The sequence below is a fragment of the Sinohyriopsis cumingii genome, chromosome 10 (assembly GCF_028554795.1).
Source record: "Sinohyriopsis cumingii isolate HCF-2022 chromosome 10, ASM2855479v2, whole genome shotgun sequence".
In the NCBI taxonomy this organism is placed as follows: domain Eukaryota; kingdom Metazoa; phylum Mollusca; class Bivalvia; order Unionida; family Unionidae; genus Sinohyriopsis; species Sinohyriopsis cumingii.
In genome coordinates, this window is record NC_142970.1 from 53792008 (window position 1) to 53819203 (window position 27196).

Below are 27196 nucleotides of genomic sequence, written 5' to 3' on the forward strand. Positions count from 1 at the left end.
CAGAGCCAGCTGTAAAATATGTTTTTGTGTTTTGTATTCGAGGTCGTAATATTTATGTAATAGGTACTCTGGAAATTGGTAAAAAGGTCTTGGAAAAGTTTTTGAAAAGTCATGGAATAACATTTTTTAAAGATTGCAGGAACCCTGGTTTGGTTTAACACATGTGTCGCTATGCATTACCACTGATCATATGGTGTGACATGGGTATCACTTTTGTTGCAGCAGATGCAATGGCAGCATCAAGAATCAAGCTTTGTGTCAAAGTTTTGTTGAATGTTTGTGTCAAAATTTTATGGTAAAGTTTTGTGTCAGTTTTGCAGTAATGATTTATGGTAAGATTTTTGTGTCAAACATTTTGAGGTAACATTTTTGCAAATTAGATATGGTGATGGGAGAATGGGACAGAGTGAAAATGAAGTTGAAATAAATTGGGAGGATTATACAATGGTCACATTTTTGCACTGCAAAAAAAAATGTCTCAGTTATTTCAACAGTTTAAACAAGCAAAGCATGTATTGTAATAAGCTCAACTTATTTAATGAGCTGTGTTAGAACAACATTTAGAAAAATGTAATAGTCATGTCTGTTTCAGAAATAATAATTTGTTTAGGACAAGTCACCCTATTTGTAGAGAATCATCCTCCAGGTTTTTATACCACTGAGAAAAAATTCATTTTTTCAGGACGAGTCACTCTGTTTGTTGTGAATCATCCTCCAGGTTTTGATACCATTGAGAAATTTGAGTTTGTACCTGAGGAGAATCTTCTGCAGCATATTAAGACCTATGTAGATCCAGCCATTTATTTGTATGTACCTTTATTACCTACGTAGATCCAGCCATTCATTTCTATGTACCTTTATTACCTACAGAGAGCCAGCCATTTATTTGTATGTACCTTTATTACCTACATAGATCCAGCCATTCATTTGTATGTACCTTTATTACCTACGTAGATCCAGCCATTCATTTGTATGTACCTTTATTACCAACATAGATCCAGCCATTCATTTGTATGTACCTTTATTACCTACATAGATCCAGCCATTCATTTGTATGTACCTTTGTTACCTACATAGATCCAGCCATTCATTTGCATGTACCTTTATTACCTACATAGATCCAGCCATTCATTTGATTAAATATATGAGAAGGAAAAACCATTATCACAAGAAATCTTAAATATTGTCAGAATTTGATCTCAGTGAGTCTGGGGATATTCTAAGAATTGTGTGAGATACCAGAGATAGTTGTGGTGGTTTCTTCATAACTGATCTGCTTTACACTGCTGGAAAGGTTATGTCAGGCCACGTAATGTTGGAAAGGTTATGTCAGGCCCCATAATGTTGGAAAGTTTATGTCAGGCCCCATAATGTTGGAAAGTTTATGTCAGGCCCCATAATGTTGGAAAAGTTTATGTCAGGCCCCATAATGTTGGAAAAGTTTATGTCAGGCCCCGTAATGTTGGAAAGTTTATGTCAGGCCCCATAATGTTGGAAAGGTTATGTCAGGCCCCGTAATATTGGAAAAGTTTATGTCAGGCCCCGTAATGTTGGAAAGGTTATGTCAGGCCCCGTAATGTTGGAAAGGTTATGTCAGGCCCCATAATGTTGGAAAGTTTATGTCAGGCCCCATAATGTTGGAAAGTTTATGTCAGGCCCCGTAATGTTGGAAAGTTTATGTCAGGCCCCATAATGTTGGAAAGGTTATGTCAGGCCCTGTAATGTTGGAAAGGTTATGTCAGGCCCCGTAATGTTGGAAAGGTTATGTCAGGCCCCATAGTGTTGGAAAGGTTATGTCAGGCCCCGTAATGTTGGAAAGTTTATGTCGGCCCAGTAATGTTGGAAAGTTTATGTCAGGCCCCATAATGTTGGAAAGTTTATGTCAGGCCCCGTAATGTTGGAAAGTTTATGTCAGGCCCCGTAATGTTGGAAAGTTTATGTCAGGCCTCGTAATGCTGGAAAGGTTATGTCAGACCATAAAGTTGGAAAGAATATGTCAGGCCCCATAATGTTGGAAAGGTTATGTCAGGCCCCATAATGTTGGAAAGTTTATGTCAGGCCCCGTAATGTTGGAAAGGTTATGTCAGACCCCATAATGTTGAAATGGTTATGTCATACCCCACAATGTTGGAAAGAATATGTCAGGCCCCATAATGTTGGAAAGAATATGTCAGGCCCCATAATGTTGGAAAGGTTATGTCAGGCCCCATAATGTTGGAAAGGTTATGTCAGGCCCCGTAATGTTGGAAAGGTTATGTCAGGCCCCATAATGTTGGAAAGGTTATGTCAGGCCCCATAATGTTGAAATGGTTATTCAGGCCCCATAATGTTGGAAAGGTTATGTTTGGCCCCATAATGTTGGAAAGGTTATGTCATGCCCCATATATGTTGGAAGGGTTATGTAACTGTCAGGCCCCATAATTTTGGAAAGGTTATGTCACTGTCGTGCCCTATAATGTTGGAAAGGTTATGTCATACCCCACAATGTTGGAAAGGTTATTTCAGGCCCCATAATGTTGGAAAGGTTATGTCAGGCCCCATAATGTTGGAAAGGTTATGTCAGGCCCCATACTGTTGGAAAGGTTATATCATGCCCCATAATGTTGGAAAGGTTATTTCAGGCCCCATAATGTTGGAAAGGTTATGTCATCCCCACAATGCTGGAGAGGTTATGTCATGCCCCATGATGTTGGAAAGGTTATGTCATCCCCAAAATGCTGGAGAGGTTATGCCATGCCCCATAATGTTGGAAAGGTTATGTCTTACCCCACAATGCTGGAGAGGTTATGTCATGTCCAATAGTGTCAGAGAGGTTATGTCATGTCCAATAGTGTCAGAGAGGTTATGTCATGTCCAATAGTGTCAGAGAGGTTATGTCGTGCCTTTTGTGGTCTAGTTGTCATTGGCATCAGCTAAGTAAGTTCATTTGGTGTACCTTGCTTTTTATGGTCATTTCTTGCTCATAATAAACTCAGTGTATTTTGACCATAGAAGCATACTTTAAAATTTTATTTTGAAGTTTTCACAGGTGTAATCATTACCAACATCACCAGTGACATTGTTATCAACATTGTTTTCATCATATCACAGCCACGTTTATCTCCATCATCATCATCATCATCATAAAAAGTGTAATGATTAAAGAGAGGAATTTATGTCTGTTTGTATTATTTTTTTTGACAGTGCTAATGATGTGCTTGCCACAGGAGAGAATTCATTCTACTTTACAAACTATGGCCATTTCCGAGGAAACTGGGGCCACATGATGGAAATTTTATTGGAGCTACCATTTGGAAATATTATGTATTTTGATGGAAATGATTACAAACTTGCATCAGATGGACTTTTGTTGCCAAATGGATTAGCCTTGTCCCAGGATGGAAAGTAAGGAAATATATTGTTTATATTACCATATTTGATAAATGCCAACTTTGTACAAGGATTGAGTTTCCAAAAATTGCATGCTATTAAATCCGACATTTTCCCTTGTGTTTTCTTTGAAACTCATAGCCTGACAATTTAATTTTTATGTGATACCACATTGTGGATGGTTAAAACTTTGGTTTCGTATTCTTTAAATTTCTGAGAATGAACTCAGGCTAAAACTAAACATTAAAATAAACTCATTTTGTAAGTACAATTAAAAAATATGTAATTCTGTAAGTACAGTTTTAAAACATCTGTCATTCTGTAAATACAATTAAAATAATTTGTCATTCTTTGAGTACAATTAAAATAATTTGTCATTCTTTAAATACAATTAAAAAATCTGTCACTCTATGAGTATGATTCAGATATCTGTCATTCTTTAGGTACAGTAAAAAAAACTAAAAATCTTGAACTAAAATTGTTGTTCTGTGACTATAATGTAAACAAAATTCATATTGTAGCTATAATTGATTTTTTGGAAAACCAAGGTTCTGTCTGCTTGTTGGCATGTCTATTTAAAACTGTTTGGTAGTTCTTTTATTAAAACTTTCCAAGTGCTTCAACAGGACTCCTTTAAGTATACTATGAAGTTGTTGCAAACATTGGATACTATAGACCACTCCAGTGGCATAGTGGTTAGAGCTTCTGACTCAGATGTGGGAGATCATGGGTTTGAACCCTGGCTGAGTCATACCAAAGACTTATACAAATGGTACTAACATCTGCCTCACTAGGTGCTCAGCATTAAGAGGTTAGTGTTGGATTGGATGACCTGCTGTCAGGATATTGTGACTGGGTGGGACATGATGCTACATGTCTCCGGCATGATGCCCCAGTGCTAGACATCACTATAAACTGTCACACTGCAGACATCGTAGTGAATATGACTGAAAGTTGCTAAAGCTACATTAAAAATCCAAAACACACACACACACACACACACACACACACACACATATATATACTATGTACCACAAAACATAATAATGCAGAGGTCCTGATAGAGTGTATATCAAACACATAATAATACAGAGGTCCCGATATAATGTATATTAATAACATAATAATACAGAGGTCCTGATACAATATGTATATCAATAACATAATAATACAGAGATCCTGATACAATATTTATATCAAACACAATAATACAGAGGTCCCAATATAATGTATATCAATAACGTAATAATACAGAGGTCCTGATACAATATTTATATCAAACACAATAATACAGAGGTCCCGATATAATGTATATTAATAACATAATAATACAGAGGTTCTGATACAATATGTATATCAATAACATAATAATACAGAGATCCTGATACAATATTTATATCAAACACAATAATACAGAGGTCCCAATATAATGTTTATTAATAACATAATAATACAGAGGTTCTGATACAATATGTATATCAATAACATAATAATACAGAGGTCCTGATACAATATGTATATCAATAACATAATAATACAGAGGTCCTGATAGAATGTACATCAAACACATGATAATACAGAGGTCCTGATAGAATGTATATCAATAATATAATAATACAGAGGTCCTGATACAATGTTTATCAATAATATAATAATACAGAGGTGCTGATACAATGTTTATATATCAATAACATAATAATACAGAGGTCCTGATACAATGTTTATATATCAATAATATAATAATACAGAGGTCCTGATAGAATGTATATCAGTAACATAATAATACAGAGGTCCTGATAGAATGTAAATCAGTAATGTAATAATACAGAGGTCCTGATAGAATGTAAATCAATAACATAATAATACAGAGGTCCTGATAGAATGTATATCAGTAACATAATAATACAAAGGTCCTGATAGAATGTAAATCAATAATGTAATAATACAGAGGTCCTGATAGAATGTAAATCAATAACATAATAATACAGAGGCCCTGATAGAATGTAAATCAATAACATAATAATACATAGGTGCTGATACAATGTTTATATATCAATAACATAATAATACAGAGGTCCTGATAGAATGTATATGAATAACATAATAATACAGAGGTCCTGATAGAATGTAAATCAATAACATAATAATACAGAGGTCCTGATACAATGTTTATATATCAGTAACATAATAATACAGAGGTCCTGATAGAATGTATATGAATAACATAATAATACAGAGGTCCTGATACAATATTTATATATCAATAACATAATAATACAGAGGTCCTGATACAATGTATATATATCAGTGACATAATAATACAGAGGTCCTGATAGAATATAAATCAATAACATAATAATACAGAGGTCCTGATACAATATTTATATATCAATAACATAATAATACAGAGGTCCTGATACAATGTATATATATCAGTGACATAATAATACAGAGGTCCTGATAGAATGTAAATCAATAACATAATAATACAGAGGTGCTGATACAATGTTTATATATCAATAACATAATAATACAGAGGTCCTGATAGAATGTAAATCAATAACATGATAATACAGAAGTCCTGATAGAATGTAAATCAATAACATAATAATACAGAGGTGCTGATACAATGTTTATATATCAATAACATAATAATACAGAGGTCCTGATAGAATGTAAATCAATAACATAATAATACAGAAGTCCTGATAGAATGTAAATCAATAACATAATAATACAGAGGTGCTGATACAATGTTTATATATCAATAACATAATAATACAGAGGTCCTGATAGAATGTAAATCAAGCGCATAATAATACAGAGGTCCTGATAGAATGTGTATCAATAATATAATAATACAGAGGTCCTGATACAATGTTTATCAATAACATAATAATACAGAGGTGCTGATACAATGTTTATATATCAGTAACATAATAATACAGAGGTCCTGATAGAATGTAAATCAATAACATAATAATACAGAGGTCCTGATAGAATGTAAATCAATAACATAATAATACAGAGGTCCTGATAGAATGTAAATCAATAACATAATAATACAGAGGTCCTGATAGAATGTAAATCAATAACATAATAATACAGAGGTGCTGATACAATGTTTATATATCAATAACAAAATAATACAGAGGTCCTGATAGAATGTATATCAATAACATAATAATACAGAGGTCCTGATAGAATGTAAATCAATAACATAATGATACAGAGGTTCTGATAGAATGTAAATCAATAACATAATAATACAGAGGTCCTGATAGAATGTAAATCAGTAACATAATAATACAAAGGTCCTGATAGAATGTAAATCAATAATGTAATAATACAGAGGTCCTGATAGAATGTAAATCAATAACATAATAATACAGAGGTCCTGATAGAATGTATATCAGTAACATAATAATACAAAGGTCCTGATAGAATGTAAATCAATAATGTAATAATACAGAGGTCCTGATAGAATGTAAATCAATAACATAATGATACAGAGGTTCTGATAGAATGTAAATCAATAACATAATAATACAGAGGTCCTGATAGAATGTAAATCAGTAACATAATAATACAAAGGTCCTGATAGAATGTAAATCAATAATGTAATAATACAGAGGTCCTGATAGAATGTAAATCAATAACATAATAATACAGAGGTCCTGATAGAATGTATATCAGTAACATAATAACACAAAGGTCCTGATAGAATGTAAATCAATAATGTAATAATACAGAGGTCCTGATAGAATGTAAATCAATAACATAATAATACAGAGGCCCTGATAGAATGTAAATCAATAACATAATAATACATAGGTGCTGATACAATGTTTATATATCAATAACATAATAATACAGAGGTCCTGATAGAATGTATATGAATAACATAATAATACAGAGGTCCTGATAGAATGTAAATCAATAACATAATAATACAGAGGTCCTGATACAATGTTTATATATCAATAACATAATAATACAGAGGTCCTGATAGAATGTATATGAATAACATAATAATACAGAGGTCCTGATAGAATGTAAATCAATAACATAATAATACAGAGGTCCTGATAGAATGTAAATCAATAACATAATAATACAGAGGTCCTGATAGAATGTAAATCAATAACATAATAATACAGAGGTGCTGATACAATGTTTATATATCAATAACAAAATAATACAGAGGTCCTGATAGAATGTATATCAATAACATAATAATACAGAGGTCCTGATAGAATGTAAATCAATAACATAATGATACAGAGGTTCTGATAGAATGTAAATCAATAACATAATAATACAGAGGTCCTGATAGAATGTAAATCAATAACATAATAATACAGAGGTCCTGATACACTGTTCATATATCAATAACATAATAATACAGAGGTCCTGATACGATGTTTATATATCAGTAACATAATAATACAGAGGTCCTGATAGAATGTAAATCAATAACATAATAATACAGAGGTGCTGATACAATGTTTATATATCAATAACATAATAATACAGAGGTCCTGATAGAATGTAAATCAATAACATAATGATACAGAGGTCCTGATAGAATGTAAATCAATAATAACATAATAATACAGAGGTCCTGATAGAATGTAAATCAATAACATAATAATACAGAGGTGCTGATACAATGTTTATATATCAATAACATAATAATACAGAGGTCCTGATAGAATGTAAATCAATAACATAATAATACAGAGGTCCTGATAGAATGTACATCAAAAACATAATAATACAGAGGTCCTGATAGAATGTAAATCAATAGCATAATAATACAGAGGTCGTGATAGAATGTAAATCAATAACATAATAATACAGAGGTCCTGATACAATGTTTATATATCAATAACATAATAATACAAAGGTCCTGATAGAATGCATATCAATAACATAATAATACAAAGGTCCTGATAGAATGTATATCAATAATATAATAATACAGAGGTCCTGATACAATGTAAATCAATAACATAATACAGAGGTCCTGATAGAATGTAAATCAATAACAAAATAATACAGAGGTCCTGATAGAATGTAAATCAATAGCATAATAATACAGAGGTCCTGATAGAATGTAAATCAATAACATAATGATACAGAGGTCCTGATAGAATGTAAATCAATAACATAATAATACAGAGGTCCTGATAGAATGTACATCAAAAACATAATAACACAGAGGTCCTGATAGAATGTAAATCAATAACATAATAATACAGAGGTGCTGATACAATGTTTATATATCAATAACATAATAATACAGAGGTCCTGATAGAATGTAAATCAATAACATAATGATACAGAGGTCCTGATAGAATGTAAATCAATAACATAATAATACAGAGGTCCTGAAAGAATGTACATCAAAAACATAATAATACAGAGGTCCTGATAGAATGTAAATCAATAACATAATAATACAGAGGTCCTGATAGAATGTAAATCAATAACATAATAATACAGAGGTCCTGGTAGAATGTAAATCAATAACATAATAATACAGAGGTCCTGGTAGAATGTATGTCAATAACATAATAATACAGAGGTCCTGATACAATGTTTATATATCAATAACATAATAATACAAAGGTCCTGATAGAATGCATATCAATAACATAATAATACAAAGGTCCTGATAGAATGTATATCAATAATATAATAATACAGAGGTCCTGATACAATGTAAATCAATAACATAATACAGAGGTCCTGATAGAATGTAAATCAATAACAAAATAATACAGAGGTCCTGATAGAATGTAAATCAATAGCATAATAATACAGAGGTCCTGATAGAATGTAAATCAATAACATAATGATACAGAGGTCCTGATAGAATGTAAATCAATAACATAATAATACAGAGGTCCTGATAGAATGTACATCAAAAACATAATAACACAGAGGTCCTGATAGAATGTAAATCAATAACATAATAATACAGAGGTGCTGATACAATGTTTATATATCAATAACATAATAATACAGAGGTCCTGATAGAATGTAAATCAATAACATAATGATACAGAGGTCCTGATAGAATGTAAATCAATAACATAATAATACAGAGGTCCTGAAAGAATGTACATCAAAAACATAATAATACAGAGGTCCTGATAGAATGTAAATCAATAACATAATAATACAGAGGTCCTGATAGAATGTAAATCAATAACATAATAATACAGAGGTCCTGGTAGAATGTATATCAATAACATAATAATACAGAGGTCCTGATACAATGTTTATATATCGATAACATAATAATACAAAGGTCCTGATAGAATGCATATCAATAACATAATAATACAAAGGTCCTGATAGAATGCATATCAATAACATAATAATACAAAGGTCCTGATAGAATGCATATCAATAACATAATAATACAAAGGTCCTGATAGAATGCATATCAATAACATAATAATACAAAGGTCCTGATACAATGTAAATCAATAACATAATAATACAGAGGTCCTGATAGAATGTACATCAAAAACATAATAATACAGAGGTCCTGATAGAATGTAAATCAATAACATAATAATACAGAGGTCCTGATAGAATGTAAATCAATAACATAATAATACTGAGGTCCTGGTAGAATGTATATCAATAACATAATAATACAGAGGTCCTGATACAATGTTTATATATCAATAACATAATAATACAAAGGTCCTGATAGAATGCATATCAATAACATAATAATACAAAGGTCCTGATAGAATGTATATCAATAATATAATAATACAGAGGTCCTGATACAATGTAAATCAATAACATAATACAGAGGTCCTGATATAATGTAAATCAATAACAAAATAATACAGAGGTCCTGATAGAATGTAAATCAATAGCATAATAATACAGAGGTCCTGATAGAATGTAAATCAATAACATAATGATACAGAGGTCCTGATAGAATGTAAATCAATAACATAATAATACAGAGGTCCTGATAGAATGTACATCAAAAACATAATAATACAGAGGTCCTGATAGAATGTAAATCAATAACATAATAATACAGAGGTCCTGATAGAATGTAAATCAATAACATAATAATACAGAGGTCCTGATACAATGTTTATATATCAATAACATAATAATACAAAGGTCCTGATAGAATGCATATCAATAACATAATAATACAAAGGTCCTGATAGAATGTATATCAATAATATAATAATACAGAGGTCCTGATACAATGTAAATCAATAACATAATACAGAGGTCCTGATAGAATGTAAATCAATAACAAAATAATACAGAGGTCCTGATAGAATGTAAATCAATAGCATAATAATACAGAGGTCCTGATAGAATGTAAATCAATAACATAATGATACAGAGGTCCTGATAGAATGTAAATCAATAACATAATAATACAGAGGTCCTGATAGAATGTACATCAAAAACATAATAACACAGAGGTCCTGATAGAATGTAAATCAATAACATAATAATACAGAGGTGCTGATACAATGTTTATATATCAATAACATAATAATACAGAGGTCCTGATAGAATGTAAATCAATAACATAATGATACAGAGGTCCTGATAGAATGTAAATCAATAACATAATAATACAGAGGTCCTGAAAGAATGTACATCAAAAACATAATAATACAGAGGTCGTGATAGAATGTAAATCAATAACATAATAATACAGAGGTCCTGATACAATGTTTATATATCAATAACATAATAATACAAAGGTCCTGATAGAATGCATATCAATAACATAATAATACAAAGGTCCTGATAGAATGTATATCAATAATATAATAATACAGAGGTCCTGATACAATGTAAATCAATAACATAATACAGAGGTCCTGATAGAATGTAAATCAATAACAAAATAATACAGAGGTCCTGATAGAATGTAAATCAATAGCATAATAATACAGAGGTCCTGATAGAATGTAAATCAATAACATAATGATACAGAGGTCCTGATAGAATGTAAATCAATAACATAATAATACAGAGGTCCTGATAGAATGTACATCAAAAACATAATAACACAGAGGTCCTGATAGAATGTAAATCAATAACATAATAATACAGAGGTGCTGATACAATGTTTATATATCAATAACATAATAATACAGAGGTCCTGATAGAATGTAAATCAATAACATAATGATACAGAGGTCCTGATAGAATGTAAATCAATAACATAATAATACAGAGGTCCTGAAAGAATGTACATCAAAAACATAATAATACAGAGGTCCTGATAGAATGTAAATCAATAACATAATAATACAGAGGTCCTGATAGAATGTAAATCAATAACATAATAATACAGAGGTCCTGGTAGAATGTATATCAATAACATAATAATACAGAGGTCCTGATACAATGTTTATATATCGATAACATAATAATACAAAGGTCCTGATAGAATGCATATCAATAACATAATAATACAAAGGTCCTGATAGAATGCATATCAATAACATAATAATACAAAGGTCCTGATAGAATGCATATCAATAACATAATAATACAAAGGTCCTGATACAATGTAAATCAATAACATAATAATACAGAGGTCCTGATAGAATGTACATCAAAAACATAATAATACAGAGGTCCTGATAGAATGTAAATCAATAACATAATAATACAGAGGTCCTGATAGAATGTAAATCAATAACATAATAATACTGAGGTCCTGGTAGAATGTATATCAATAACATAATAATACAGAGGTCCTGATACAATGTTTATATATCAATAACATAATAATACAAAGGTCCTGATAGAATGCATATCAATAACATAATAATACAAAGGTCCTGATAGAATGTATATCAATAATATAATAATACAGAGGTCCTGATACAATGTAAATCAATAACATAATACAGAGGTCCTGATATAATGTAAATCAATAACAAAATAATACAGAGGTCCTGATAGAATGTAAATCAATAGCATAATAATACAGAGGTCCTGATAGAATGTAAATCAATAACATAATGATACAGAGGTCCTGATAGAATGTAAATCAATAACATAATAATACAGAGGTCCTGATAGAATGTACATCAAAAACATAATAATACAGAGGTCCTGATAGAATGTAAATCAATAACATAATAATACAGAGGTCCTGATAGAATGTAAATCAATAACATAATAATACAGAGGTCCTGATAGAATGTAAATTAATAAGATAATAATACAGAGGTCCTGATAGAATGTAAATCAATAACATAATGATACAGAGGTCCTGATAGAATGTAAATCAATAACATAATAATACAGAGGTCCTGATAGAATGTAAATCGGTAATGTAATAATACAGAAGTCCTGATAGAATGTAAATCAATAACATAATGATACAGAGGTCCTGATACAATGTAAATCAGTAACATAATAATACAGAGGTCCTGATAGAATGTAAATCAATAACATAATGATACAGAGGTCCTGATACAATGTAAATCAGTAACATAATAATACAGAGGTCCTGATAGAATGTAAATCAATAACATAATAATACAGAGGTCCTGATAGAATGTAAATCAATAATGTAATAATACACAGGTCCTGATAGAATGTATATCAAAAACAGTAATACAGAGGTCCTGATACAATGTAAATCAATAACATAATAATACAGAGGTCCTGGTAGAATGTATATCAATGACATAATAATACAGAGGTCCTGATACAATGTTTATATATCAGTAACATAATAATGCAGAGGTCTTGATAGAATGTATATCAATAACATAGTAATACAGAGGTCCTGATATAGCTTGTATAAAGAAAATACAGTATGTATCACAGAACATACATTGTGCTAATTGTGTGGAAAACTTGTGATGAGCTTTACCTTTTCCTCACAGAACTTGAATTTAAAAAATACACAATACAAGATGAAAAATTAGACCTGTCTATAAATCCAATAACTTGTGTACATGCAGGTGTAGATAATTTCACAGGATTACTTAAAGGAAAAATCCAGGCTTAGTTACAGTATGTGCACAAACAATAAAGTTGATTTATTTATTACACCTGTAACTTTAAACATAGTTAACCCAGTCCTTCTCATATTGACATTGCATGCAAATTTATTAAATCTGTACAGGTATAATCATGCAAAAAGTAAGGATTGTGTGCCGATTTTCATGAATCATTCTTAATTTATTTCCAAGAAATGTAGAAATTATCTGTGTAGCTTCTACAGTAAAGTGCTATTGTGCGCCAACATTTTGAAGAGTGCTGCTAGCTGAAAAATGCTGAATTTGATCAAGCTACCAGTTCAGTTTCTTAACAAAAATGAAATGTCTAGCGAACAAATCTGTACTGGATGTATTGGATATTCTTCATTTCAGTCTACTGGATGTATTGGATATTCTTCATTTCAATTGTACTTTAATATGGTAAGAAACTTAAGACATTCAGTGCTGTTTATGAAATTGTGGATGGACACCTTTGCGATTTTATGGTAGAAATGTAGCCTGTTCTGCGTTTTTACTGGCAGGTGTTCAAAAAAAAAACTGTAAAACATTTTCTAAAGAAAGTACATGCATTTTCATTATTTAACAGTAGTTACAAAAATGGATATATTATTATAACATTCTTATTCTGCTGTCATTTTTAGTTACTTTTTTATGCCATATGAAGAGGCCTGACTGTGACCAGATTGTTTCCCCATTTTTTTAAATTTTGTGGGAGACAGTGACCAAATTAACTGAAGCCTAGATCTAACCCTGTGTTTAAGAGAAATGAGCCTTTACTTTATCAATTTTTCTGACACTGGACATGTGTCATTTTATATTGTGTAAGGGATTGCATTTGTGACGTATTTTTAACGAGTCACCAACATGCACAGGACTTTGACTGAGAAAGCTTGGTGAAGAAGAATTGAAAGATCCAATTATAAAAATGTAATTTTGGAGGTTTGGTATTTTGCGGTTTTGTGTTGATTTTGATCGAGAGTGCTTGGTTCTGTATGCATTTTGTACAGCTTATTTGTGAAGAAGAAATGAAATACCAATTGAAAAAAGTATGTAATTTTTCTTCTGGTGCTTTGCACACAGCAACTTGAGTAAGTTATTTAGTGCCAATGAAATTGGAGTAAAGTGCCTTGCCTAAAGACACCATGGTAGCTAACCCTGGCTGACTTATTGGTAGGGTTCAAACCCATGCTGTTTTTGGATGCAAGTAAAAAAAATGAAGAATTAATATGCATACATTTTTTAGAAATAGATTTAACATCCATCTCAATAAATATATTTTTCATATATTTAGTAAACACAAAGTATTGAAGCAAGGTGAGGAATGTATAAACATATATCAGTGTGAAAATTCAGACCATTATTGCCAGTTAGATATGCCATACAGTATTGCCAGTTAGATATGCCATACAGTATTGCCAGTTAGATATGCCATACAGTATTGCCAAAAGAAAATTAGAGTTAAATCACTTTCTTACTTGGATCAAGGCACATGTCATATCACTTTCTAAATTTAATTTTGCTGTCTATCTTTATTATTTGATTAGCCACAAATTTGAAGTCCATGTTTTCACTTTGATTACATTATATGGTAACATGTTAGAAGGCTCCATTTTCGCTTTATTTACTTTGTTATAACAAGTTTGAATGCAGGATTTTTGCTACATTATGTTATAACAAGTTTGCAGGTTAACTTCACTTAATGACATTAATTTTATATTTGTATTGGACTGTTGTGATACAGGGTTAGGGATATGTGATATTGCCTTATAAATATTTCATTTTATTTATTATACATATTCTTATATAGATTTATTATACATATTGTTTTATCAATACAGCTTTACTGATCTGTTGAAGAGTGTGCTTTACAATATACATTTATTATACATATTGTTTTATCAATATGGCTTTACTGATCTGTTGAAGAGTGTGCTTTACAATATCGATTTATTATACATATTGTTTTATCAATATGGCTTTACTGATCTGTTGAAGAGTGTGCTTTACAATATCGATTTATTATACATATTGTTTTATCAATATGGCTTTACTGATCTGTTGAAGAGTGTGCTTTACAATATCGATTTATTATACATATTGTTTTATCAATATGGCTTTACTGATCTGTTGAAGAGTGTGCTTTACAATATGTCTTTGACATCTTACTACTTATTTGTTACAAAAACTGAGATGTGGCTGTCACAAATGTATTCCATCTGTCGATTCTATAAATTTGGTAAAATCGTACATTTGTATGGTCTGTTGGATGCACTTTAAATGCCCATAAAACTGACAAGGTGTACAAGCACAGGACAAACCTATTAATTATTTGAAGTTACTAAAGTTGAACATGTATCAAATTAGTCATGTACATTTTACTATTCTTAAATAACACTGATTTGATCCAATATGAAAATTTTGTTTTGACACCTTTTTTAAGTTGTTTGAGTTGAATTACAAGTAAATATTAGGCATATGCATTTTACTATTCATAAATATCTGTGTTTTAAGTTTTCTTTTATGTTATGCTTTTTAGCCAGATGAGCTTCAACTATAGTCCTGTCATCTGTCACTGTCATCTGCATTTGTCCCTGTTATGTGCATTTGCATCCATGTGGCATTTGGTGTTCTGTTTTTGGAGGGGATAAAGTATTTTGTCTATGTGCTCTTGTATTTGTTCATTCTTCATTACAACTCAAATATCTTGGATCCTTTTTCACCTACATTCATGAAGATTGACATGTGGATGCAGTGGTGGCCATCTTGAAAGTCTTAGTACTGTCACATACTTCTTAAACAGTTGATGATATCGACATAGAGTTTTCACACCAATAGTTTTTAACTTGTAGATGGTCTCAAATTGTAATAGCTTCAATCTAAAATGTCCTTAATGGCATCTATCATGTTGTCCTTACTTCTTCTGAACAGATTGTCTTATCTTCATGGACTTTTGACTTAGGGATGGTCCTAATTGATAATTGTGCCAATTTAACATCACTAATCTTGCATAAAGAATTTATCTTGATTGTCTTGAATGGTTGGTTATATTGACATTGTGTTTTCACTAAGACACACAGTTTTGTCCCATAATAAAAAGATGCTGACCAAACTGCTTAGGCAGCCACTTGAAAATCTTATTATGGCTATTTCACAGACGGTTGTATCTTGTCAACACGGGCTTTTTGCTGGAACACCATAATAATAGCAATGAAAATGATATTGATGATATCTGATTTCCAAAATGTCAGTAATGGTTGCAATCTTGAAACAATTGTTGGCATTGGAATTAAATTTTGACTTTTATTTGTCTGCTGTGGTGACAGGAGTTTTGCAAAATCAAACCTATTTGTTAAAATATTTATTTGGATTGTGAGTGTTAGGACATTCCAGATTTGGAGAAAATTGAATTTGTTTTGCTAGTCTAGGAACAACAAATGGACTATACAAATAAACCAATATAATTTTTTTTTTTGGGGGGGGGTGCAATTTCTTTTACCCAATTTTACCAAAAAAATCCTGCAAAATGTCTCTTTGAAACTCTTGAGCCTCTTTTATGACAAAAACTAACCTGCAGCTGTTATGAAATTGTCATTCTATAATCATTAATATTTTTGGTAGTTAGTATTTTATTGCTGTTGTTCTGTTAATTTTTGGGGGTAGAGTTGGGTGGGGTGATATATTTTGTGAAAACTACAAGATACAGTGTACTTTGAAATTCTATGCAAAGTAATTTGGGTTTAGTGTTTTACAGTATGGTAGTGCAGGCAGGTAATAAATTGCCAATGCAGTTGGAGTAAAGTACCTTGCCTAAGTACATACCATGGTAGGCAACACAAGCAAATCGGATGATTGAATTCAAACCTGCATCTGTTTGGTCATGAGTCCAGCAAGTTAACCACTGAGCCACTGTCATTCCTTCTTGGACAGAGCAAAGAGAAGCCTGCATATGTTTAGCCATGAGTCAATCAAGTTGACCAATGAGTCACTGTCACTCCTTCCTAAACAGAAACAGGCATCTGTTTTTCCATGAGTCCAGCAAATTAACCAATGAGCTACTGTCATTCCCTCCTGGTTAGAGCAATCAGAAACTTACATCTGTATGGCCATGAGTCAGCAAGTTGACCAGTGAGTCACTGTCACTCCTTCCTAGACAGAGTAAACAGAAACCTGCATCAGTTTGGTCACGAGTCTGGCAAGTTGACCATTGAGCCACTGTAAGTCCTTCCTAGACAGAGGGACCAGTGCAGTGGCCTAGAGGTCATGGGTTTGAGTCCTGGCCGAGTCATACCAAAGACTTACAAAAATGGTACTTACACTTGCCTTGCTAGGCACTCAGAGGTTAGTGTTAAGACTGGTTGGCCTGGTGTCAGGATAATGTGACTGGATGGGACGTGATACTACATGGATGTGGAATGATACCCTATTGCTAGACATCACTATAAACTGTCACACTGCAGACATCGTAGCAATGTGACTGAAACATTGTTAAAGCTACATTTAACACATTAACCCCTAGCGACGACTTTACGGGGCTGGAGGTAGTAGCCTACTGCCGAGCTCTGTAGTGTCATGGTCATGCATGTTACACTAAAGTGGGTGGTATTATAGAAAGGTAGACAGATGTAGCTCTATAATGATACCAAATAATCTGGAGTATCTAGTCGCACTACAAAATACAGATAGAAAAACCTCATTTTTTGGACCTGACTTTTTTTTTAAACGCAAAATTCGCCTGTGGTTGGAATCTCATTTTGTGTCTGGATTATAGACTTTTTGGTCTCAAATCTAAGGCAAACCGGTATGAACTGCAAACAGACAGATGAACCTTTGCAAAAAGTAGGATAAGATGGGCATTTGGAATAAAGAGTTGTCTCCATACAAAAATAATTACTCTGTTTAGCAAGAAAAAAAAAAAGAAAAGTCCAACTTTTACCCTTCTGCTCATGCGTGAGTTAAATAGCCAACGAAAATGATGTTTCTGTCACAACTAGGCAGTATGTTACTGAAAGATGACTGGGGATTTGGTGTTTTCAAGTCTATTCAGAAATAGCTTTCAAAATGTATTTCCTACTTGATTTTCAGGCAAAAATGGCAAAAACCTCCAGGGGTTAATGTGTTAACAAAAATCCAAATCCAAATCCAAGACAGAGTAAACAGAAATGCAGAATTTAGATTGCTGTTTTAGTAAATTCTTTTTCTGTGTTTTGCATTTAATTACCTTTTGTTTTTTTATCTAGTCAGATACATCTTTGTGTTGTACATTTCTATTTATTTAACTTTTATATTTATCACATCAGATCTCTGTGTTGATTTAAAGGAGAATGAAGACATAATCCCACATATTCAAAGAAGTTGAAATTTTTCTTGTCAGAACGGTGTACGCTGCAAGTACCAAGACAGAGGACCTAAAAGTCTACAGGCGGGAGAGTAATAACACCTTGGAATTAGTGCAGGTATGACATTCTGAAAAAAATGATAAATTTTAAAAAAATGGATTCCTTGTTCGCACCAGTATTCCTACTGAGAGATGAAATTTCATAGATTTTGATTTTTAATAAAATAATTGTATAATAAACTTAGATTCTGTTAATTTGGATATGGAAATATTTTTAAAATAAAATAACATTAGCTGGAATGATTGCATACTCAATTTATTTTGTCTTTTTACCATATTTACGGTATAAATTGGGACGTTATTTCTTGGGACACCATAAATTATTATTTAATGTAATATTTTTGTGCACTGTATGTTCTGGGACACAGCATTATTTTTCGTAAGTTGTGGGACACCATTTAAATCATTAGAAAATCACGTCAAAAATGCACTAAAACATAAATTTTATTAAAGAAAACTTTTTAAAAAAATGCTTTGAGTGTTGTTTGTTTACACTTTTCTTCCTAAATATGCTAAGAACAAGAGCTTGGATAAAAATGAATCATTTGTGTATATGAGGATGAATTCAACTTTTTCTGTTCTAATTTATGCTGCAGCAAACTTTTGATTAAATGCCAAGGTTTATTTGCAGTTCGTGCTCATTACACGACTTATTTTGGCAAAATAACTTTTGATGAGCACACTAGAAACTACACATTGTAATTATGTAAAAATATATTATGAGAGAGATAGAGAGGAGTGGACAGTGACTGTTCAGCGTGATTGATAAACATGCTAATTCCAAAACCGAACATTTTTTATATTTACGCAGCAGTGCTATATGATATAATCCAAGTATTGCTGAACAAACTTGAATGCCGCATTTAATATATTTAATTGAATTAATTCATTCTGTCCACATTCTTGATTGCCCACTCAACATCCTCGGGCTGAAATCTATCACATTCGTCCTCTTACTGTTGCTGCCATTTTCATCACATTCAGTATCTCATGATATTGTCCTCACATCTGTTCAAGTTATTATTTATACCACAAACTTTAAATGATTTTTGGATCAGATCTGGCTTGTCCCTAAGCGATTCAACTGCTTTTGCAATCCAGTCCACAATTGTTTGTTTGTCTTCACTCTTAATATGAGACGTGTTGTCATTTTCCTTGGAAAGCCCCTCTGCTGCTTTAAGAATAAAATTTGTCCAGTTTTTCCTCGTGTTGGACTTGACCGGTTTATTAACACTGACATCTAGTGGCTGCAGCTTAAAGGTGCTTTCACCAGGAGTAACTGCAGGCACCCCTTCTCAAAGCCTTTTTACATCATCATGCACCCAGAATGAATCCATCACCAAAAGAGAGCGTTTCTTTCCTGTATTCTTGACATATATCTGTTTAATCCACTGCAGCATCACCTCATCAACCCAACCCTTCTCCTGCACATGTACGATCCATCCTTTTGGTACCTGAATATCTTTTAGCTCCCTTACACCACGAAATATTATTATTGGAGGCAACATATCTCATGCTATGGAAACTGTAGGTACTAAAGTTAGATGCTTTTTATTCACATCAGTCATACAAAGTCTCACACTTTTAGCACCTTATTGACAGTTCATCGGGGAATGAGATTAAAATACATAGGAGTTTCATCCATGTTAATTACCATATTGTCTTTACAATCATCTTCTTCTCTTCTTGTCTCTACAAATTTTTGGAATAATATTTTCTCCTCCAAATCTTATGGGAGACACTGGGCTATTGTTGTCCATGAACGAAGCAGGAGGTTGTGTCGCTATAAAAAACCTGTTGCCCAGTTCCTACTGGCTTGAAACTCAATTTCTGGATGTTCACTTGACATTGATTCCTTAGCATAAGTGCATATAGTGTCCACACAAACACAAACAGGGATCTGCAGATCGCGCTGGATGAGAACCCACTTTGCAATTTTTCCATCTTACACATTGGCATATGATACTGGTCTCCCACATCTTGCAAAATGTCCCCATTCATTCCGCTGCTGAGAAAATATATTTTTGACCAATTTGCAATGGTTGGTTTGGGGATTTTGAAATGTCTTGGCGTTACTCGAATTCATGCAATTTTGAGAAATTTACAACTTCCTCCTTTTGTCATAATGTAAAACGCTTGTAATGCCCTTGCCTGGCATCATCTTTTACATAGGCATCATCTCTCTTCTGACTGGTCTCTTAGGTGAAGCTTTAGGCAATGGATTTCCTCATCACTACTTGAGTATTGCACTACAAACTTATCCATAACAGCGGAGATCTGTAATGTGTTTTTTTAAAAAAAATTTATTTCCCTTTATATATGCTATGTACGCGATAACAATGACTGAGAGGAATCACTTTTTATGTAAATGTGTGAGAAGTTATCGTTTCAAACTGTTCCATTGTTTCTATTTATTTTCAAAATTCCAGTGAAAACCGATAGAAAGAAATCAAAGATGGCTCCCCATGTCGGCCAACTTTGCATACTTACGTATAGTTTTAAAATACTTATCTCCATGCTCAGTGGAATCTAAAGTCTGCTTCCAGGGTCAGCTTGCTTTGTAATAAATTAACCTTTGTATTTGATATCCTACCAGTAAGTTCAAACAATGAGTTTATAGCTGTTAAAAGGTGTTTATTCAATTCCTGGGCTTTCATTTGTTTGCCATCTCTATTTATAATTGACACAAATGGGCATTGAGTTCTTCATTGTAAATAGTATACACAGCAATAACTTGCTTTAATAATACTTTTTGTAACCCATGGAATCGAAAAGATTGTTATTTGTACCCACAGTGATTGTATTTTATACTTTTTTTTTTGTTTGTGAGATATTGTCATATTGTTTCACAGGATTTAATACACTCTTGGTTATTTTGTACCTTACACTGTGTCACATGTGAATGGCAGGTGCCTTTGAGCAATGGGATTGATATTTCTCTCTCTCTTTTTTGTTTGTGATTTTGTTGGATCCAGTTTTCATTCTCATAGCATTGAAACCTTTAAGGACAACGAAAAATGATTCGTTTTTCAATATTCACATCAATGACCAATGTGTTGTGTTATCTAACGAAAGCAATAACACTATGGATGCAGGTGCTACATATATAGAGATTGTGGATATATTTTTCCTTTAATAATTTTGTCTAAATAGAGGAATATTGATTTGTTGTGTTTTAATACCAATTTTGTCTGAAGAGAGGAATGTTGATTTGTTGAATCTGTACATTTGTGGTTTGGGACAACCATGAAATCCATGAAAGGTGCAGCCCTACAAAGTGACAGCGAATTCATAGTAATGACTTTAAAAAGTCCATTTTTATTTCCATGTGGTGGAGGTATGGAGGGGATATAGCGTTTGCCTGTTGCTTGATTCATATGTTTATATTTTTCTTCATGTAAAGCTACATTCACTTGTTATGGTTCCAACATCTTGGACACTTTCTGAACTAAGCATGAAAATTTGTATTTTGATGCATCTCAGGAAGAGTAACTGATCCATATCACAAATAAATCACTTGGATCTAATTTTCATGCTTAAGTGACATCCATTTTTTCAGCCATGCCATCATGACACCTTCAGTATCTTGGATCCTAAATCACATACATTAGTTAATTTGGATGCATCTGAGGAAGAGTGGCTGTTCCATACTGTTCTGTTGTCTTTGTGACCTAATTTTCATGCTTGGATGACTTTTGTATTTTCAACCATTTTAATGTCTTGAACTCTTTTTAGCTTTATCATAACAAAAATTTATCAGTGTCCTAATTTTCATACTTGAGTGACTTTATTATCAGCCATTTGTTTGTTACACTCTCACTGTCTTGAACTGAATTTCAGTTATATTTCTGAAAATTCACCAATTCATACCAAAATTTGGCATTGTGACCAAATTTTCATAGGTTTTTTTTGTATAGCTCTTCATTCATCATGCTCATAATATTTTGTTCAAGACATATATAGTAATTTAGCCATTGAACAGCTATGGCTCTGTATTAAACCTAATTTGTATACTTTAGTGACTTTTTTATTTGAAGTCATTTGTTAATTATCCCTTCACAATTTTGTACCCTATTTCACCTACATTTATGAGTAGGAGAAAAATTGCTATGTGGGTGAACTTTTTTGTAGGATGAGCAACTCATTTGCACAGATATTGGATGACTTTGATGTAATTTTAATGATTGAGTGACTTTTATGCTATTCCTTTCTTTTGACCCTATTTTACCTATGCTGATGAAAATATATATGAAGTTGCATCTTAAAGCATGAAAGTAAGTCATATGAAAACTATGTCACTGTAACCTTATTTTCACTTTTGAGAGACTTTTGCAATTTCAGCCATGTGTTATCTCTTTTTTTATCCTAGACCATATTTCATCTACACTGGTGAAAATTGGTATATGGATGTCTCACAAGGTGAGTAACAACACCTTCTACCAAAGCTAGGTCACTGTGACCTAATTTTCATGCTTCAATGACTTTTGTATCTTTAGCCATTCCTTCATATATGAGAGGTGTTGTGACTAAATGGTTAGTTTGACCAAAAGGGTGCCGATCCAATCAACAGACCAGCTCGGGCGTGTCCTTGGGATTTAAATAAACACTAAACCAATCATTAATATGTCCCTCTGTATCATGAACACTGTTTAACTTACATTAATGAAAATTCACCAGGTATACCCCAAATATTGTCATATGATGACTGTTTCCTGAATGTGCTCAGAGTATTGTCAAAACTTGTTTCTGTGAGCTTAAGTTTTGCCCATTGCCTGACCGCACAGGTGGCTAAAGTGGATGGAGTGTCCGCCTCGGATGTGGGAGGTTGCAGGTTTGATCCTTGGGCCATTCATACCAAAGAGTTATAAAAATGGTACTAGCAGCAGCCTCGCTTGTCACTCCGCATTAAGAGGTTAGTGTTAGGACTGGTCAGCCTTGTGTCAAAATAATGTGAATGATGCTACACATTTACTGCCCCATTGCTAGACATCGATATAAAGTGCCACACTGCAGACATTGTAGTGACATGACTGAAAAGTTGTTAAAGCTACATTGAAAATCCAAATCACACACAGACACACACATTGCCCATTGTCTTGTTTAATATTTACACATTGAAGAAATGTTTTAGCCCATAGTGCAGTCTATCTAATCTCCAGAAAGGTGGTTGTGGTAAATTAGTATTTTATCTTATTCCTAGCATAACCAGTTTTATGTATCATTGAGCATAACCACTTGTATGTATCATCCAGCATAACCAATTGTATGTATCATCCAGCATAACCAATTGTATGTATCATCCAGCATAACCAATTGTGTGTATCATCCAGCATGACCAATTGTATGTATCATCCAGCATAACCACTTGTATGTATCATCCAGCATAACCAATTGTATGTATCATCCAGCATAACCAATTTTGATGTATCATACAGCATAATTTGAGACATTTCAAATCTGCTAATGCTGAAGATGACATTAATCTATTCACACTTAAAGAACTACTGGACTCCCTTGTTTGATCCCATAATAAATCAACAAGACTAAACATTTTCAATAAAATATGGGAAATTTGTGACCAGAAGCAAGAGGGACACCATTACGTAAACCATGAAAGGACCATTCCAGCTATCATCCAATATCACTAGCAAGCCGTATTTGCAAAACCATGGAACAGATGATAAATGTAATATATTACTGATATTAAAATGTAGTTTGGGAATGGGGTGGGTGGGTGAGTAAAACTAATTTTAAGTATGTAGTACTCACCAATCACTATTGGGACTGCTTCGGTGGCCTAGTGGTTAGAGCATCCGCCTCAGATGCGGGAGGTCGTGGGTTCGATCCCCGGCCGAGTCATACCAAAGACTTACAAAAACGGTACTAACAGCTGCCTCGCTTGGTGCTCAGCATTAAGAGGTTAGTGTTAGGACTGGTCGGCCTGGTGTCAGGATAATGTGACTGGGTGGGACATCATGCTACATGTCTGCGGCATGATGCCCCAGTGCTAGACATCACTATAAACTGCCACATTGCAGACATAGCGATATGACTGAAAAATTGTTAAAGCTACATTAAAAATCCAAATCACACACACACACACCTAATCACCATTGGATGTTCTCCTCCCACCCTGCTCCAATGTCCTTCCTGAGCCAGACATCGTTTAAAAAAAATAAAGATGCGATATAGCACATGGGCCAATAACATAGGTCACACTGGGTCGATACATGTGTTTTAAGAATTTATAGAATGGCAAGATTGGTGCATTTAGCACAGATGAGGTTTTTACATTACAGAAAGAGAAAACATAACAATGGTGAAAGATAAGTATTAGTAATTAAGATTAATTTTACTCCTCCCAACACTAGCTTCTCATGGGTCAGTGGTTTTTCCTGTGGTTTTTCCGGGTTCTTCCTCCATAATTAATACTGGCCACCATGCATAGCCTATTGTGTACTGAAAAATTTACGTTAAACCCCACAACAACAACAACTCCTCCCAACAGACCGCTCCGGTGGTCTAGTGGATAGAGCATCCACCTCAGAAGCGGGAGGTCGTGGGTTAAAAACCCCTGCCGAGTCATACTTAAGAATGACAAAAATTGTACTAACAGCTGCCTCGCTAGGCACTCAGCATTAAGAGGTTAGTGTTAGGACTGGTCAGCCCGGTGTCAGGATAATGTGACTGGGTGGGACATCATGCTACATGTCTGCAGCATGATGCCTCATTGCTAAACATCACTATAAACTGCCACATTGCAGATATCTTAGCGATATGACTGAAAAATTGTTAAAGCTACATTAAAAATCATAATTACACACACACACCTGTTGTATGTAGTAAGAGACAACTACATATTGATCATGCAAATTCCATTAAGAAAATCAAACTGTTATGACTATGATTTTATAGTAAGTAATGGAAAAGAATGAAGCCAAAACAGTCAGTAAAATTCAACAATTAATTTATCTCCATAGAATACAAAGTGAAAATTTAAAAAGAACTTACTGTGTTGAGAATTAAGTCACATATGGTCTACAAAATTCTATCATCAGTCATAATAAATAAAGTTCTAATTAAATTCCAGTGATGAGAGAAGCTACTGGCAAGCTTTCTCACATATTAACATTGGCCGAGCCCGAGACTTAAACTCATGTAGACAGAGGTGAGATGGCAGTGATCCGTGACGGAGAGTGCTTTAGACCACTCAGCCACTCATGGCCCCTTCTTATGATGTATAGTTTGTTATAACTTATGACTATATTGACATGGGTTTTCACCAAAAGAACTCTTACAGTATCTGGTTCATCCTAAATGAAAATGGTGTCGATCTTAAATCCATTATGGCTGCCTTGACAGCCATGTTAAAAATATCTTATTACTACTCCGCCAGAATTTATGGTAATATATTTCACCAAAGACTTATCATGATTTTGTGTTGGTCCTAAATTAAAAGATGCAGATCTGGCATCCAGTATGGTTGCCACAGCCAATGTAAAAGTCTTGTTATCACACAGTGATATCAGAGATGATTTCAACACTGAGCATTTAAAAAGAAGAAGTGGTATTATCTTGGATTGCTGGAACATTTTCAGGGAGAGTGTTTTCCCTTTGAAGGAAAGTATTCTTGCTGTGATTTCTAGACTGCTAACATTGACTTTTTGTTAATCAAAATCACATAAACAGACAAGTGAAATTTGGTTTACATGATTCCATATCCATATATAGTTGACCTGATTAGATTTTCCTGCAGTTACACAAGTTAAGGTCATTTCATGCTTGCATGTTAGGCTGGCCATTGAGCTATGAGGGTCAGCCTAATTTTCTGTGCTTCTTGGATGCCTACAAAGTCAGCTCAGAGTCCTTGGATGGTCTTAGGTCAGTTACCAAGTGTGAAAAGCTGAGAACACCCAGTAAGGGGAACTTGAATAAACTTTGCACTTGCTTCATATGATTTGTTAAGTGTTGCAGTTGTTTTCTTTTTTTTTCAAACCTAGGAGAAGGAAACTTTAAACAAGGACACTGCATATATGCCTGTATGAAAGGAGGGTGATATGAGGCCACAATTTGAGCAACCTATTCAGGGCTGGATTATCCATAGGGCATAGTTGGCAACATGCCCAAGACCCCTGAGGCTCATGGGGCTCCATATATTATAATCTGATTTCACAGGCAGGGCCCCCAAGGCTCAAGGGGTCCTGTATGTTATCATCTGATTTCACAGGCGGGGCCCAAGAGACTCAAGAGACCCCATATATTATCATATGATTTCACAGGGTGTGTTAATAGTACTGTAACCATATCTATGGACAAGGCAGAATAGCTATGGACCCCTATGTTGTCTGTGCCCAGGGCCACCAAAGGCCTTAATCCGGCCCTGAACCTAATTTAG

At 33.3% G+C, this 27196-nt stretch overlaps 1 protein-coding gene across 3 annotated transcripts in view; it reads left to right on the forward strand.

Annotated features, from left to right (window-relative positions):
- LOC149790171 (serum paraoxonase/lactonase 3-like) overlaps window positions 1-27196 on the forward strand; it is a 64845-nt gene that overhangs the window by 24097 nt on the left and 13552 nt on the right. For all 3 annotated transcript variants that reach the window (XM_089972163.1, XM_089972162.1, XM_089972161.1), the window contains exons 6-8: window positions 683-806; window positions 3184-3384; window positions 18778-18859. In XM_089972163.1, the coding sequence (XP_089828289.1) occupies window positions 683-806; window positions 3184-3384; window positions 18778-18859 (407 nt within the window). The remainder of the gene's footprint in view (window positions 1-682; window positions 807-3183; window positions 3385-18777; window positions 18860-27196) is intronic.